The sequence below is a fragment of the Episyrphus balteatus genome, chromosome 1 (assembly GCF_945859705.1).
Source record: "Episyrphus balteatus chromosome 1, idEpiBalt1.1, whole genome shotgun sequence".
NCBI classification, from domain to species: Eukaryota; Metazoa; Arthropoda; class Insecta; order Diptera; family Syrphidae; genus Episyrphus; species Episyrphus balteatus.
In genome coordinates, this window is record NC_079134.1 from 122356820 (window position 1) to 122372873 (window position 16054).

A 16054-nucleotide genomic window follows, 5' to 3' on the forward strand; every position below is an offset into this window, starting at 1 on the left:
TTGATAAAGAAGAAAATGTAGCTATAATCTGGAACTAAACATTATGAAAAATACAACACAATGTTTCAAAGATCTTAGACAAAAAGCAATAATTTGGATGTAAGAAAAAATGAGAAAAAATAAATCTTTTGTACTTTTGCAAAAAGTGACCTACATTTATGTATATAATTAACCCAGTTAATAACCCAACCAATACTAATATACACAAAATAGAAGTTTTTTCACAACTTTTTCAAGGTGCACTTTAAATTTATGGAATGCAATTTTCTTCTCGATCTTAAAAAAAAATATTATTCCAAGAAATAAAAGCTTGTCGCCTAGGTGGTATAAATATTACCTTTACGGAAAATTTGTTTCTGTATCTTTTTCTTTTGAACCTTCACCTAATTTAATGCACTCATATTATCTTCAAGACTTAAAGCGAATACTAATGTTTTTGAATAAAGATTACAAAAATTTGCACATCACTTAGTATTTCCAGCGAATTTCATATAGGCACAGGTTCTTTTTATGCAATGGGATTTCCCCACAACAAAAAATCTATAAATTAATCCCATTCCATCATAGAGAGCTCAGTCATCAGTCACAATGATAGCAGGCTACATCGTGTTGATAATCGGTTTGACTTCTGCTGCGGCTGCTATTGATGCAGTTGAAGTCACTACAAGTCTCGGTGCTATCCGGGGAACAATATTAAAATCGCGTTTGGGAAAAGATTTTTACGCTTTTCGTGGCATTCGATATGCAAACTCACCAGTAAACCAATTTCGCTTTAAACAAGCTCAGTCTGTAAGCCCATGGAAACCAAAAGTATTCGATGCCACAGAAGATGGACCAATGTGTCCACAATTTCCATTCAACTCGACTGACTATTCTGAAGACTGTTTGCGTTTGAATGTGTATTCAAGGAATTTGGATACAAAAGCTTTAAAACCGGTAATCATTTATCTTCATCCGGGTGGCTTTTATGCAGTCTCTGGTGACAGCAAATACTTTTCAGGACCACAACTTATCATGGATCGTGATGATATTGTTTTTGTTACAATCAACTTCCGTTTGGGAACTTTGGGCTTCCTGGCTTTGGGTACTTCAGATGCACCAGGTAATGCTGGATTGAAAGATCAAGTTCTAGCACTGAAGTGGGTGAAAGCACACATTCGCAAATTCGGAGGTGATCCAAATTCTGTCACACTCGTTGGGTACAGTGCTGGAAGCTTTAGTATAGGCTTGCATATGGCTTCACCAATGTCCAAGGGATTGTTTCACAGAGGAATAACAATGAGTGCTTCACCAGTTTCCCAGTACAGGTATCCAAAGGACCAAATTGAGTTGGCCAAACGACAAGCGGAATTGGTTAATTGCCCAACAAACAGTATAAATGCTATGGTCCAATGCCTAAGAAAGGTAAGTTAAATTAAATTCTAATTTGATTGATTGATGAATGGGTGACTTTATAAATTTAGACGCCAGCTGATGAATTTGTCAGAACTCATACAGCTATGTTTGATTTTGGTTGGAGTCCAGTTTTAAACTGGATGCCAGTTATTGAAAAGGAACTCGGACAAGAGAGGTTTATAGTTGAAGAACCATTAGATTCGTTTCAAACAGGAAACTTCCAAAGAATTCCTCTGATTGTTGGAATGACCAAAGACGAGTTTGTTGGAATTGGACATGGTAAATGCGAAAGAGACTATATCTTTAAGGAGTTGTATTTTTAAGTTGCACTTTTCTCTAAACAGATGTTATGGCGAATGAGACTATGCTTCAGCAAATGAATGACGATTGGGACAGATTGGCACCAATATGTTTTCTTTATGAACGGAATACACCAAGATCGAAGGAGATAAGTGCAGTTTTGAAGAAGGAATACTTGAATAACCAGCCATTGAAAAGTGGAGAATCATTCGAACCACTGGGGAAGGTTGGTTTAAATTTCCTAAGGCTATTTACACTTTTCTAAAAGTTTATTCATTCTAAAGCTTTTTAGTGATAGTCTTATTGGTTTTGCGGTTCATCGATTTGCACATCTTGCAGCCAGATACGTTCCAGTTCATTATTATAGATTTTCATACAAGGGTCGTTATAGTCATTTCAATCATCCAGAAAATACGCCATATGGTAAGCCAGAATCTTGTCTCATTACTTCAAAGTAATAGTTCTATTGTTTTTATTACCTTAGGAACGGCTCACCACGATGATTTGATTTATCTACTTCATATACCAGTTTTGACTCCTCTGTTCAAAAAAACTGATCCTGAAGATACAACAATTGAGCGCATGACTCGAATGTGGACACAATTTGCCAAAACTGGGTAGGATTTTTTTTTTTAAAAATAGTTTAAGTTTTGTGAAAATAACTTGGACCTTTTTTTTTTGTATAGTAATCCAAATAATCCAAAAGATGAATATCTTAAAAATTTAAATTGGACACCATTCAGTTTGAAGGATGAAAATTATTTAGATATTGGTAATGAGATGGTTATGAAGAAGAATCTCTTCTTAGAACGATTTAAGATTTGGCAAAATTTGTTTCCATTGAAGTGGGATGATAAGCCATGCAAGCGAGGCCGTGGTCAAAGTCCAGATTATCCTGAACCATTGGATGATTAAAATGGTTTTCTTTTTCAATTATGGAAGATACAGTGCAATGTTATGCAAGTTCAAGTTTTTGTTTTATAATAAAATATTTATCTTAAGAAGAAAACAAACAAGTTTTTTTTTTTGTGATGGTGATGGGAAGAAAATCGTTCCATGGGATGGATATTGACATAGCCAAAAGGCCTACAGCGACTACTAAAATTAAATCAACAGACAAAAATGTAGAATATTTGGTTCGAGTAAGAGTATATAGACGCGGCCTTTATGTGAACGCTGCAAACGAGATCATATCTGTAGGTGAGCTGTTGGTGCTTGAAGTTTTTACTCTCCGAAAAGCTAAAAGTATGCTACAGTAGCACTAAATTTTCTATAAAACTCTTCAAATCTAGGTTCGGTATAAGCGCGAATGGTTGTAAGGTCGTCGTCAATAATTGAAACTCGACGACTATTACTCATGCCTCAAAATTTTTATTCTCGCAAACTCCAAAGGTTTACCATGTGTAAATTTGAACCGAACAAACGAAATCTCACTCTAAAAGATCCTAGGCCGCAATTAGACTTGCCAACTTTTTTTTTAGAAAGAATAGAGTATATTTAATTTCAGAGCCGAAAAAAGAGAACATTTGAAAAAAGAAGAGTATGTACCATTTATTTCAAGTCTTCTAAATGTGTTTTTTTTTTTTTGCTTCTTGCAGTACATAACAATTTTGTGTTGTTTTTGAAATATGTGTATGACTTTAAACATTCAAATTCAAGATTCCTATAAATAAAGAGCTCATTTCAAGGAAGCCCCATTCCTTTCCTCTCGCCACTTCATATTCATGACCGAAAATACTCTCTCAGTGAATGCTGAAGTCGAATGAACAGATTACATAGCTTAATTTTATTTTTAATAAATAAATTCATCGGGACATTTTTTAAAAATATATTACCAATTTTTTGCAGTATATTTTTGCATAAAATCTGCATTGATTAATAATTCGCTTTGAATTTTGTTTAATAATATCATTTCTGAATATAAACTGCCAATGTCTATATGTATTAAGTTTTTGTAAATTAATGTTCCTTTTGATTATTTGTTCAGAAACATCTGAATCATGCTGAATCTCAGGCTGGAATCACAGCAGTCGGTCCTTTTTATGCATGGAAGGAAGAAAATACATCTTGTGACATTTGTTTACGCAAATGGATAGGGAAAAAGTTAATGAAATGGAGTTAGAAATACCAACGATAATAGGGAAAAAGGATAATTAAGTAATAGTCCAGTAATTTTAGGTTTTATCTGCGGAAAAATTTCTACTGGGCTCGATTTTGGTATAGACCTTCGTTACGGCGAAGATGTGAAAAATCGACAATGTCGTAACGAAGGTCTATACCAAAATCGAGCCCAGTAGAAATTTTTCCGCAGATTGGGGTAAAAAATGCCTAAAATTACTGGGCTATAAGAAATTAGTATTTTGACGTACTCTATCAGAGTTATAGATTATAGAGTACACCTACTTGAAATAGAGTAGATTTAGATAAGATTAATTTTATTTATTTTTTCGATTCAAAAATTGGTAAAATAATAAACTTTAGAATAAGGCAGAATAAGGCAATTTGGCGTCTACTCTACTTGAAAAAGAGTACAATTCACACCTTGCACACCCTCACGGGACGCCACTGTCACATACATATGAGTGAATGTCGGGTAGATGGTATCTTTTTCTTTTGAACCTTCACCTAATTTAATACACTCATATTATCTTCAAGACTTAAAGCGAATACTAATGTTTTTGAATATAGATTACAAAAATTTGCACATCGCTAAGTATTTCCAGAGAATTTTATAGGCACAGGTTCTTTTTTAAGAAATGTGATTTCCCAACAACAAACAATCTATAAATTCATCGCATACCATCATGGAGAGATCAGTCATCAGTCACAATGATAGCAGGCTACATCGTCTTGATAATCGGTTTGACTTCTGCTGCTGCTGCTATTGATGCAGTTGAAGTCACTACAAGTCTCGGTGCTATAAGGGGAACAATATTAAAATCGCGTTTGGGAAAAGATTTTTACGCTTTTCGTGGCATTCGTTATGCTAACTCACCAGTCAACCAATTTCGTTTTAAACAAGCTTAACCTGTGAGCCCATGGAAACCAAAAGTATTCGATGCCACAGAAGATGGACCAATGTGTCCACAATTTCCATTCAACTCGACTGACTATTCTGAAGACTGTTTGCGTCTGAATGTGTACTCAAGGAATTTGGATACAAAAGCTTTAAAACCGGTAATCATTTATCTTCATCCGGGTGGCTTTTATGCAGTCTCTGGTGACAGCAAAAACTTTGCAGGACCACAACTTATCATGGATCGTGACGATATTGTTTTTGTTACAATCAACTTCCGTTTGGGAACTTTGGGTTTTCTGGCTTTGGGTACTTCAGATGCACCAGGTAATGCTGGATTGAAGGATCAAGTTCTAGCACTGAAGTGGGTGAAAGCACACATTCGCAAATTCGGAGGTGATCCAAATTCTGTCACACTCGTTGGGTACAGTGCTGGAAGCTTTACTATAGGCTTGCATATGGCTTCACCAATGTCCAAGGGATTGTTTCACAGAGGAATAACAATGAGTGCCTCACCAGTTTCCCAGTACAGGTATCCAAAGGACCAAATTGAGTTGGCCAAAAGACAAGCTGAATTGGTTAATTGCCCAACAAATAGTGTTAATGCTATGGTCCAATGTCTAAGGAAGGTAAGTTAAATTGAATCGTGATTTGAGTGATTGATGAATGGGTGACTTTATAAATTTTAGACGCCAGCTGATGAATTTGTCAGAACTCATACAGCTATGTTTGATTTTGGTTGGAGTCCAGTTTTAAACTGGATGCCAGTTATTGAAAAGGAACTCGGACAAGAGAGGTTTATAGTTGAAGAACCATTAGATACGTTTCAAACAGGAAACTTCCAAAGAATTCCTCTGATTGTTGGAATGACCAAAGACGAGTTTGTTGGAATTGGACATGGTAAATGCGAATAAGAATATATCTTTGAGGAGTTATATTTTTAAAGTTGCACTTTTCTCTAAACAGATGTTATGGCGAATGAAACTATGCTTGAACAGATGAATGAAGATTGGGACAGATTGGCACCAATATGTTTTCTTTATGAACGAAATACACCAAGATCAAAGGAGATAAGTGCAGTTTTGAAGAAGGAATACTTGAATAATCAGCAATTAACGAGTGGGGATTCGTTTGAACCATTAGGAAAGGTTGGTTTAAACTTTGTAAGGCTTTTAACACTTTTCTAACAGTTTATTGGTTCTAAAGCTTTTTAGCGATGGTCTTGTTGGTTTTGCGGTTCATCGATTTGCACATCTTGCAGCCCGATACGTTCCAGTTTATTATTATAAATTTTCGTATAAGGGTCGTTATAGTTATTTTAACTATCCTGAAAATACGCCATATGGTAAACTAGAACCTTGTCTCATGCATTCAAAGTTATAATAACTATTTTTTTTATAACTCTAGGAACTTCTCACCATGACGATTTGATTTATCTTCTTCATATACCAGTTTTGGCTCCTCTGTTAAAAAAAACTGATCCCGAAGATACAACAATTGAGCGCATGACTCGAATGTGGACACAATTTGCCAAAACTGGGTAGAGTTTTTAAAGACCAGTTTAAGTTGTTTGATAATAATATGAAATATTTTACACCATAGTAATCCAAATAATCCAAAAGATGAATATCTTAAAAATCTTAATTGGACAAAATTGAGTTTGAAGGATGAAAATTATTTAGATATTGGAAATGAGATGGTTATGAAGCAAAATCTTTTCTTGGAACGCTTTAAGATTTGGCAAAATTTGTTTCCATTGAAGTGGGACGATAAGCTATGCAAGCGAGGGCGTGATCAAAGTCCGGATTATTCTAAACCACTGAATGATTAAAAACTTTTATTAAGGCAAGTGGTCTGAAATTTAAAGATTGTGTTTTATAATAAAGTGTTTGTCTTGAAAAGAAAACAAACAAGTTTTTTTTTGGTGATGTGAATCTTGATATGGCCGAAAGGCCTGTAGCGACTACTGAAATCAACAGACCAAAATGAAGAATACTTAGTTCGAGTATAAGAGTATACGGACGCGGTCTTTATGTGAAAACTGCATGTTAAGTAAACATTTTTAGTATCATTTTAAGTAACCATATGACCAATAGTATTATCACATTGCATTGTTGCTGACGCGATGGGAAATGATTTCTTACCAGTTCCCACTGAGTGTTCTTTTTAAGTATAATTATGTATTTTTTTGTATTCTATCACCCATTTTTACCTTTCCTACCATATCATATTTCCACCCAACTCCTACTTCTGCGTGAGACCAGACGAAATAAGATCATTTAATAAAAGTTCAATGTTTAGTCTCACGCGCTGAGTGTTCATTATGCTGACTTGTCATTTTTGGCAAAGTACCTTTAAATGATCGGCATAATGGGCACTCGCTGTCCAACCACTTTCAAGTGAACATCAAATAAAAATTGTAATCAATAATAATAAAAAAAGGTGTTTGTATTTTCAAGGTTCTAAAGTTTAAAGAACATTTGGCGACCGTGACAGGACCTACTAAAAGAGTTTAGTGGCCTGTAAATTAATAAAACAAAACAAAATAAAAGAAAACAGTGTTGTGAAGTGAGTCGTTATTAAGAAGACTAAAAAAGAAAAAAAAAAAAGAAAAGAAGTTCCTTTCAATTACTAACAATTCAATATAAAAAATAATTAAAATGGTGGCTACAATTGAAGAACTTACCAATCAGCAAGAAGCTGTAGGAAAAGAAATCTGTACACTTGCTCGCAATTACGGAAAGGATGGTCCAGGAAGGAAAACCCTGGATTATTTAAATGCGCGGTGGACAAGATTAAATGAATTATGGGAAGTATTCGACAATGTTGATAGCGAGATAAGAGACAATTATCCGCAGGTAACTGAACACGAATACTTCACTAAAGGTTTTTACGATGGGGTAAAAAAAATTCATGATCAAATGAAAGATGACATCATCAAGCGGTTTGCAGTAGCGGAAGAAGAAAAATCTGATGGGGCTATAGAGGAGACCGCAGCAGTCCATCCTCAGCCGGAGCAGCTAAAAGAAGCCCTCTTAGGACCAGCAGCCGTTAAGCCCCCAGCAGGGCATTCAGAGGGAGTTACCGCAGCAATTTCCAAATTTAACATACCACCAGGGCTGACAATAAAGCCCACTTTAATAGATGACACCAGTGTAAAGGTCAACAGGATGACTACGGATAGCAAATTCCGATTACTCTGCAAAATATTTCAAGGAGGTCTTAATAAGTGCCCATTGAAATTGCGGGAAACTTTACCGCAAGAATTTAACCAAAAAACAAAAACCCTAATGACCAATTGGGATGAAATAACAACAACATATAGACGACTTGGAGGCGATGCAGCTGTAGAAGATATACAGCTTTACTTTGAGCTCCAGGATGAATTAGATTTGAGGATCACCTGGCTACCAACTAATACATTGCCAGCTGAAACAGTTCAAATGAATCAAGGACGAGCAACAACAATCAAGCTTCCAAAAATTGAGATACCCAAATTCGATGGAAGCTATCTTAATTGGCCGCAGTTCTTCGATCTATACAAACAAATGGTGCACAACCAACCAATTGCACCGGCTCAAAAATTATACTTTTTAAAGACAAATCTTACTGGAGATGCCCAAAACCTCATTCAACATTTCCATGCCACTGATGACAATTATGAATTGGCTTGGAACACTCTAGTTGACAGGTTCAACAACAAGCGGTTGCTGTTATCCGCTCAGTTAAGCCGATTGTTCCAATCAAATACCATCGTAGACACTGTCAGAAGTCTCAAGAGGCTGCATGATACAACAAAGGAAGTCATTCAAACCATCAACAATCTCGGCTATGACACCAGTGGATGGGACCCATTAGTTGTACATCTATTGCTGGAAAAAATGGACAAAGACACCCGAATGCTTTTCGAGGAATCCCTACAAGCACCAAGAATAACACCAACTCTAACCCAATTACTAGAATTTTTCGAATGCAGGTTCCAAGCCCTGGAGACGGTGAAATCAGATGAAAGGAAGAAAGCGGTAACCACCGCATCTGAAAATAGGGAAGTTTCAAATTGTCCATATTGTAAAACTAATAATCATAAGATCTTTAATTGTAAAAAATTTATTAATCTTTCAGTTGAGGATCGCAATCAGCAGGTGCGGAAGCTTCAACTTTGCACCAACTGTTTGCAAGGACATCGTTTCCCATCGTGTCAACAGCAACGTAGATGCAAGGTTTGCAACGGGAAACACAACACTCTACTACACTATCCAAATAAAAAAGATGTCAACGTAAAAAACCCAGCATCCGGTAAGTGTGATAATATTATTGGTCGGGTGGGTGAGTTTCCTTCAGGGTCCCATAATAACAATTCTCTAGGGGTCGTATTAAAGGGTCGCGAGGTATATCTCGCCACGGCGATTGTGAACGTCGTGAGTTCAAAAGGAACGCGTATTCCTTGTCGTGCTATGTTAGACTCGGGATCTCAATTACATTTTATTACAACATCCCTAGCCCAGCAATTAGGGAGCATAAAGCGAAGAAAGGACATTCCGATTAGCGGAATTGGAGGCAGGGAAAGTCAGGCCAATTTCGTAATAAATGTTCATTTAGAATCCAGAACTTCATCATATAAAAGAACTATTGAGACCAGTATAATGCCAAAAATAAGTGATTATATGGCAACTGCATCTCTGGATAGGCAAACTTTGCAATTGCCCTCCAATATTCTTCTTGCTGACCCTAACACAATTAGTTCCAACCGCATAGACTTGTTAATTGGAGCAGAGTTATTCTTTGAGCTTCTTTTGCCGGGAGAATTTAAAATCTCAAACAATCTTCCTCTATTGCGGAATACTAGATTAGGATGGGTTTTAGCAGGAAGCGCTGTAGATTCTTCCCAAAATTCTCATTGTCATTCAGTGTCAAAACCTAGTCTGAGAACACTAGATAAAATGGTCCGATCACTGTGGGAAAGTGAAAATTTTGAAGTTGAATCGAAGGTCTACAGCGAAGAAGAATTTAAATGTGAAAAACATTTTAATGATAACGTGGAAACAACACGCCAGGGTCAGTACATAGTACGACTTCCTTTTAAGAAAGACCCAAACCAAACATTAGGAGGTTCAAAAGAAATTGCAAAGAAGCGTTTTTATTCATTAGAAAGAAAACTAGAAAAAAATGCAGACCTCAAAGAAAGTTACACAAACTTCATGGAGGAATATGAGCGTCTAGGTCATATGACTGCAATTCAAGAGCTTGACATACCAAAGTCAAATTATTTTCTTCCACACCATTGTGTAATTAAACCCGAGAGCTCATCAACAAAGCTCAGGGTGGTTTTCGATGCTTCTGCAAAGACGACATCTGGGTATTCACTTAATGACACCCTCATGGTTGGTCCAACAGTCCAATCAGATTTATTTTCAGTTATAGCCAATTTCAGATTACATAAATATGTATTCACTGGCGATATTAGCAAAATGTATCGTCAAATACTCATTCATCCAAAGGATAGAGCATATCAGCACATTTTATGGAGGCCAGATCCTAAGAGCACATTAAGAACATACCAGCTCAACACAGTTACGTATGGAATGGCGTCTGCATCTTATTTATCTACAAGATGTTTGGTCAAATTAGCAGATGATTTTCAACATATATATCCTAATGCATCAAAAATTATTACAAAAAATATCTATGTGGATGACTGCCTAACAGGAGCAGATTCTCTTGAGGAAGCCAAGTTGCTTCTCAATGAAACAATAAAATTATTAAGTCAAGGAAATTTTAATTTAACCAAATTTTGTTCAAATGATCCACGCATTCTAGAAAATATTCCAATGCAAGATCGAGAAAGAATGTTAACAATCTATCAGTCGGAGGTCATTAAAACCCTTGGTTTGGTTTGGGACCCAATTGAAGACACATTCAAATTTTGCTACAAGTACAATGCACCCAATGATTTAAAGATTACCAAACGCCGCGTTCTTGCCGACTTGGGAAAATTCTTCGATCCCTTGGGATTGATAGGCCCAGCCATATTACTAGGAAAAATATTTTTACAAGAACTTTGGAAATCTAAGATATTGTGGGATGAGAATCTGCCTCAAGAACAGGCTTATAAGTGGGTAAACTATTTATCAGAATTTTCTTCTTTGTGTGAAATTAATATCCCACGCCTTATCTTAATAGACTCAGCTACGAAATTAGAAGTGCATGCATTTTCCGATAGTAGTGAAAGCGCATATGGCGCATGCATTTACTTAAAATCTATTGATAATGAAGGGAAAGTTTTTGTTCAATTGTTATGTTCAAAATCTCGTGTCGTTCCCTTAAAGGCGACAACTATAGCTCGGTTAGAGCTTCAGGCGGCTGTCCTAATGGTGGAATTAGTGCAAAAAATCCTTCCAATAATCAGTAGGACGATCACATCAGTCAGTTATTACACCGACTCTACAACGGTTTTAACATGGGTAAAGGCACCTTCCTATACTTGGGAGACATATATAGCAAATCGTGTAGCAAAAATCCAATCTAAATCAGATTTGAATCATTGGAATTATGTAAAGGGAGTATTAAATCCAGCAGATCTTATATCGCGTGGGTTAGGAATGCCCAATCTTGTAAGATCAACCATTTGGTTCAATGGCCCTGAGTTTTTAAGACAAACTTCAAGTATACAAATGGAGTATTCGATTCCAGAAGAAATCTCTGGGCATCGAAGGCCAAAGACAGTGCTAAATATGTCAATCCAAAATGATATAATAAATTCAATCAACCATAAAAACTCGTTTTTTACACTGCAGAAAATTTTTGCACATTGCTATAGATTCATGATGAATTTTAATATTCGCTGCAAAGGAAACAGAAGAACTGGTTCTTTAACCGCGGAAGAAATCCAGAAAGGAACGCATTTGTTATGGAGGATTGTTCAATTAAGTGTTTTTCCCGAAGAGTATAAGGCACTTCAGGCAGGGAAACCTCTCCGCAATACCTCTAGCATAATTTCGTTAAGCCCATATTTTGATAAAACAACAATGTTAATACATGTGGGTGGAAGACTTAAAAATGCTGAAATTCCTTCCCAAGCAAAAAATCAAATATTACTCCCAAAAAATAATATAGTTACCACATTACTCTTAGATCACTTACATAAAAAACATCTACACGTTTCCCATAGAACACTTGTATCTATCTCTCGGCAACAATTTTGGATTTTGAGTGTAGGAAGAGAAACACAAAAGGTACTTTCTAAATGCATCCAATGTTTCCGTGCGAAACCCAAATCCATAGATCAATTAATGGGTAATCTACCTAAGGAAAGAATCGTACCTTCTCGCCCATTCTATTATTCAGGGGTGGACTTTTGTGGGCCAATACGAACACATTATAATATTCGAGGGAAAACTCCAACAAAATCGTATCTTGCAGTATTTGTATGCTTTTCAACAAAAGCTATTCATATTGAAGTTGTATGCAACCTTACTACTGAATCATTTATTAACTGCTTGAAACGATTTATAGGAAGACGAGGTGTATGCCATACTATATTCTGTGACAATGCCACAAACTTTGTAGGGGCAAGAAACCAATTAAAAGATTTTCAAGATTTTCTTGATTCGTCTGAAACTCAATCATCGATTAATTCAAATTGTTTAAAAATGGGAATTAACTGGAAACACATTCCACCACGTTCTCCCCATTTCGGAGGCCTTTGGGAGGCCGCTGTTAAATCCGCAAAAACATTGTTGTTAAAATATTTAGGAGAAGCGTCTTTAACTTATGAAGAGCTTTCCACAGTTGTGATTCAAATTGAATCTATCTTGAATTCACGCCCACTTACACCTAACTCCTCAGATCCTAATGACATGCAGGCATTGACTCCCGGTCATTTTTTAATTGGTGCTCCGTTGACATCGCTTCCAGAACCTGACATAACTGATCATAACATCTCAAGATTAGACAAATTTCGTCAGATTCAGCATATTCAACAGCATTTTTGGCAAAGATGGTCAAATGAATACCTCCATCTTCTTCAACAGAAATTAAAGTGGAAGGTGGAATCCAAAAATCTAGAACCTGGAACAATGGTTGTTTTAAAAGATGCACACCAGCCTCCAATGAAATGGAAGCTCGGACGTGTAATCGAAGTTGTCAAGGGAACAGACGGATTAGTACGAGTGGCATATGTTAAGACTGAAACCGGCACATATCAACGAGCTGTTCAAAATCTTTGTCCCCTACCGATTGACCATAAAGAGCAGCAAAAGGATGCTGCACAAATCCCAATAAAAAAACAACCCCTGATGAGATTAAGAAGTGGGAGATACCTCCTTAACTCTTTAACATCATTATTATGCTTCATGTTGCTATTGTTTCCATTAGCTGCCTCTTCAGATACCGAACCAATAAGAATAACCCAATTTGACCATCCCACAGGGATTTATTTTGAAGATATAGGTAGTGCGAGCACCGTTAATAGTTTTTGGAACATTTATATATTTTATAATTTATCATCATATTGGCTAGAGCTAGGAGAAGTGAAAACTTATTTACAGAGAATGGATAATATTTGTTTAGATGAATTGAAAATTAATCCGTACTGTTTGCCTACAGTAACAGCTCTCAAACAAAGAGTTATAGCAATCGAATCAAACAATGACCTCATTCATAATTATCATACTTCTTACAATAAAAGGATAAGAATTGCTAGATCTCCTTTCGATTTTATAGGAAACGTGGCACATAGCTTATTTGGGGTATTGGATCAAGATGATGCTAAGGACATACAGCACCAAATCTCTTTGGTCAACCAAGATGAACAGCATCTCGTGCATCTCTTTAAAAAGCAGAGCTCAATCGCAGATTCAACCGTAAATCTGCTTAAACGAAATAATCTGCAACTCAGTCAGCAATATCAAGGTTTTAAAACCATGTTCGAAAAATCCTTAAACAGCATTGAAAAGCATCAAGAAATAATCGATGTCAGTCAGCGCTTTTCTGCATTAACTTCATATTTGATTTTGTCAATTTCAAACCTCGAAAGAGTGCAAGACACATTACTTGACGTTCTTCTTAGTCTTAATAATGTCAAAATGAATCCTCATTTTATTTCGCCGTCACAATTTACTAAACAGCTCCAAATTATTCGGAACAACATTCCATCCCATCTTAACATTCCGACAGCATCTGTATTAGATATTTTTAAGCTGTCATCTATTAAAGGACGAAGTCTTAATGACTCAATAGTATTTGAAATGATGATCCCTTTGGTTGATAACCAAGAATTTCAGCTTTTTAATTTAGTTCAGTTTCCTCTATTTCAAAATGATTCAAGTTTCATAATAGAATTATCATCCCCTTATTTAGCAGTCACTGCAACAAGAGATAGGTATTTTGAATTAACAGAAAATCAGCTATCATCATGCCACTTCCTCTCAACGAAAAATTTTGTCTGTAACCAACAACTACCAACAATGATTCATCGAGACAGCGGTATAAGTTGTGAAGTCTCGCTTCTGAATCATTTGAGTAGTGCTTTAAGTCACTGTTGTTTAACGAGATCCATCTCTCAAGATCGATGGGTAAGCCTAAGAAGTTCCAATACTTGGATATTTGCTCTTAAGGAGGCTGTAACTGGTTTATTGGTGTGTGAAGGAATAACAAAAAGTCTTACCCTAAGTGACAGTGGTTTTATAGAATTTTTGATACCATGTATTTTAAAACTTCCACACATAGTGATAAATGGTCGAGTCTTTAGCAATACCACCTTAAAAAACTCATTTGTTCCCTCTATTAAAATTTCTGAGTCAATTAAAGGTAAAATTCCGATGAAAAATATGAACATCATAACATCCCCGAGCAATGAGACTAATTTTAAAGAGATAGAAGATTTAAAAGGCAAAATTAGTGAAGTTGATAAAGACCTAGATAATGATACCTGGGTAAATTCTATAAATACGCACGATTACCATCATTATAGCATGAGCCAGAGCCGTCTTTAACTATCCTGGGGCCCTTGGGCACACAAGAATTTGGGGCCCTTTTGGAAAGTAAAATTAGTACAATTGTTGGCTTAAAGGCAATGGTTATGGTTAAAAAGAGGTGCCAATATATCGTTTCATATAAAGTACCTATCTAGTGTCTTTATTATTGACAGGGGGTGCCAATAATACGTGCATCGAGACATCAATCGTTGCCACTGCCAATAATTGTACCCTGTATCCGTTATAAGTTTCAGTTTGAAGAATTGGAAAAAAGAGCTCAAACGGATTGATAGATTTGCTAAAAACTCGGACCAGACGATTTCTACGTAATTTTCAAGAGCCGTTTTTTTTATTTTTTGCCTTTTTGTTTAAATGGAATTGGAAAAAAGAGCTCAAACGGATTGATAGATTTGCTAAAAACTCGGACCAGACGATTTCTACGTAATTTTCAAGAGCCGTTTTTTTTATTTTTTGCCTTTTTGTTTAAATGTCTCTTTTTCAACGGATATCTCCAATATAAAGTTTTCGAGATATTGCAATTTTCTCAAAAACGGATAACGATTTTGCTTAAAAAAAAAATATGTTTTGCTGCAAATAAGGCCGCACTTTTGAAAGAAGAAAAATATTTTTTGGACCGTTATTAACGGTACCTACTTGCCATAGAACTGATTTCTTAATGAAAACGACACAACCGATTTTAATAAATTTTTTTTTTTGAAAAACAATTTTTTTGAAAGTTATTTAATGAATCTTATGTGTCAATCTTCAAATACGAGAGCAATTCGCAATTCAAATTAAAACCATTGTACCATGGCGTTTACCATTGAACCAAAACATTGATGTACCGTCGACGAGCCGGCAATAGTTTTTTCTCAAACGTTTTACAACGGAAAAAGAATTGATGTTTTTTGCCGACGAATTGATTCTTTTTCGTCTTTTAATACGAATCTACACATATTTTTACACTGATTTTAACACGCACTACAAATTTGACAGTTTTGCAAACTTCAAACGAAATTATTATTTAAGGAAAAAGATAATGGAAGAGAATTCGTTGTTTTTATTAATAAATAATAAATAATCTTACCTACAGTGGAAAAAAAGGTATTTTTCTTGTTTTTTGAAAATATTATTGTCTTATTTTTTTTTTTTTTTGAAAATTGGCGCATACAACGCCACATAGTTTGTTTTCTTTTTTAAAACATATATTTTCCGTATAGGTGTAGAAAAAAATTTATTTGATTGTTTGGTTGCCATATAAAAACTAAAAATTTTTGGTAGATGGTCTGACCGACAAAAATGTTTTGAGAATATAATATTCGTTCCTTCGGGGCCCCCCTGAGAATGGGGGCCCTGGGCACGGGCCCCG

The 16054-nt window shown here is 35.7% G+C and overlaps 2 protein-coding genes across 2 annotated transcripts in view; one reads left to right on the top strand and one right to left on the bottom strand.

Annotated features, from left to right (window-relative positions):
• LOC129914743 (protein N-terminal asparagine amidohydrolase) overlaps positions 1 to 16054 on the bottom strand; it is a 124170-nt gene that overhangs the window by 8789 nt on the left and 99327 nt on the right. The gene's annotated exons all lie outside the window — the stretch shown is intronic.
• Positions 552 to 6557, top strand: LOC129910583 (uncharacterized). Its single transcript, XM_055988013.1, is given in 12 exon segments — positions 552 to 1404; positions 1464 to 1674; positions 1740 to 1921; positions 1980 to 2118; positions 2180 to 2312; positions 2382 to 2607; positions 4492 to 5340; positions 5401 to 5611; positions 5678 to 5859; positions 5918 to 6056; positions 6119 to 6251; positions 6314 to 6557. Coding segments are annotated over 12 exon segments (3450 nt in total). The 5' UTR covers positions 552 to 588; the 3' UTR covers positions 6543 to 6557.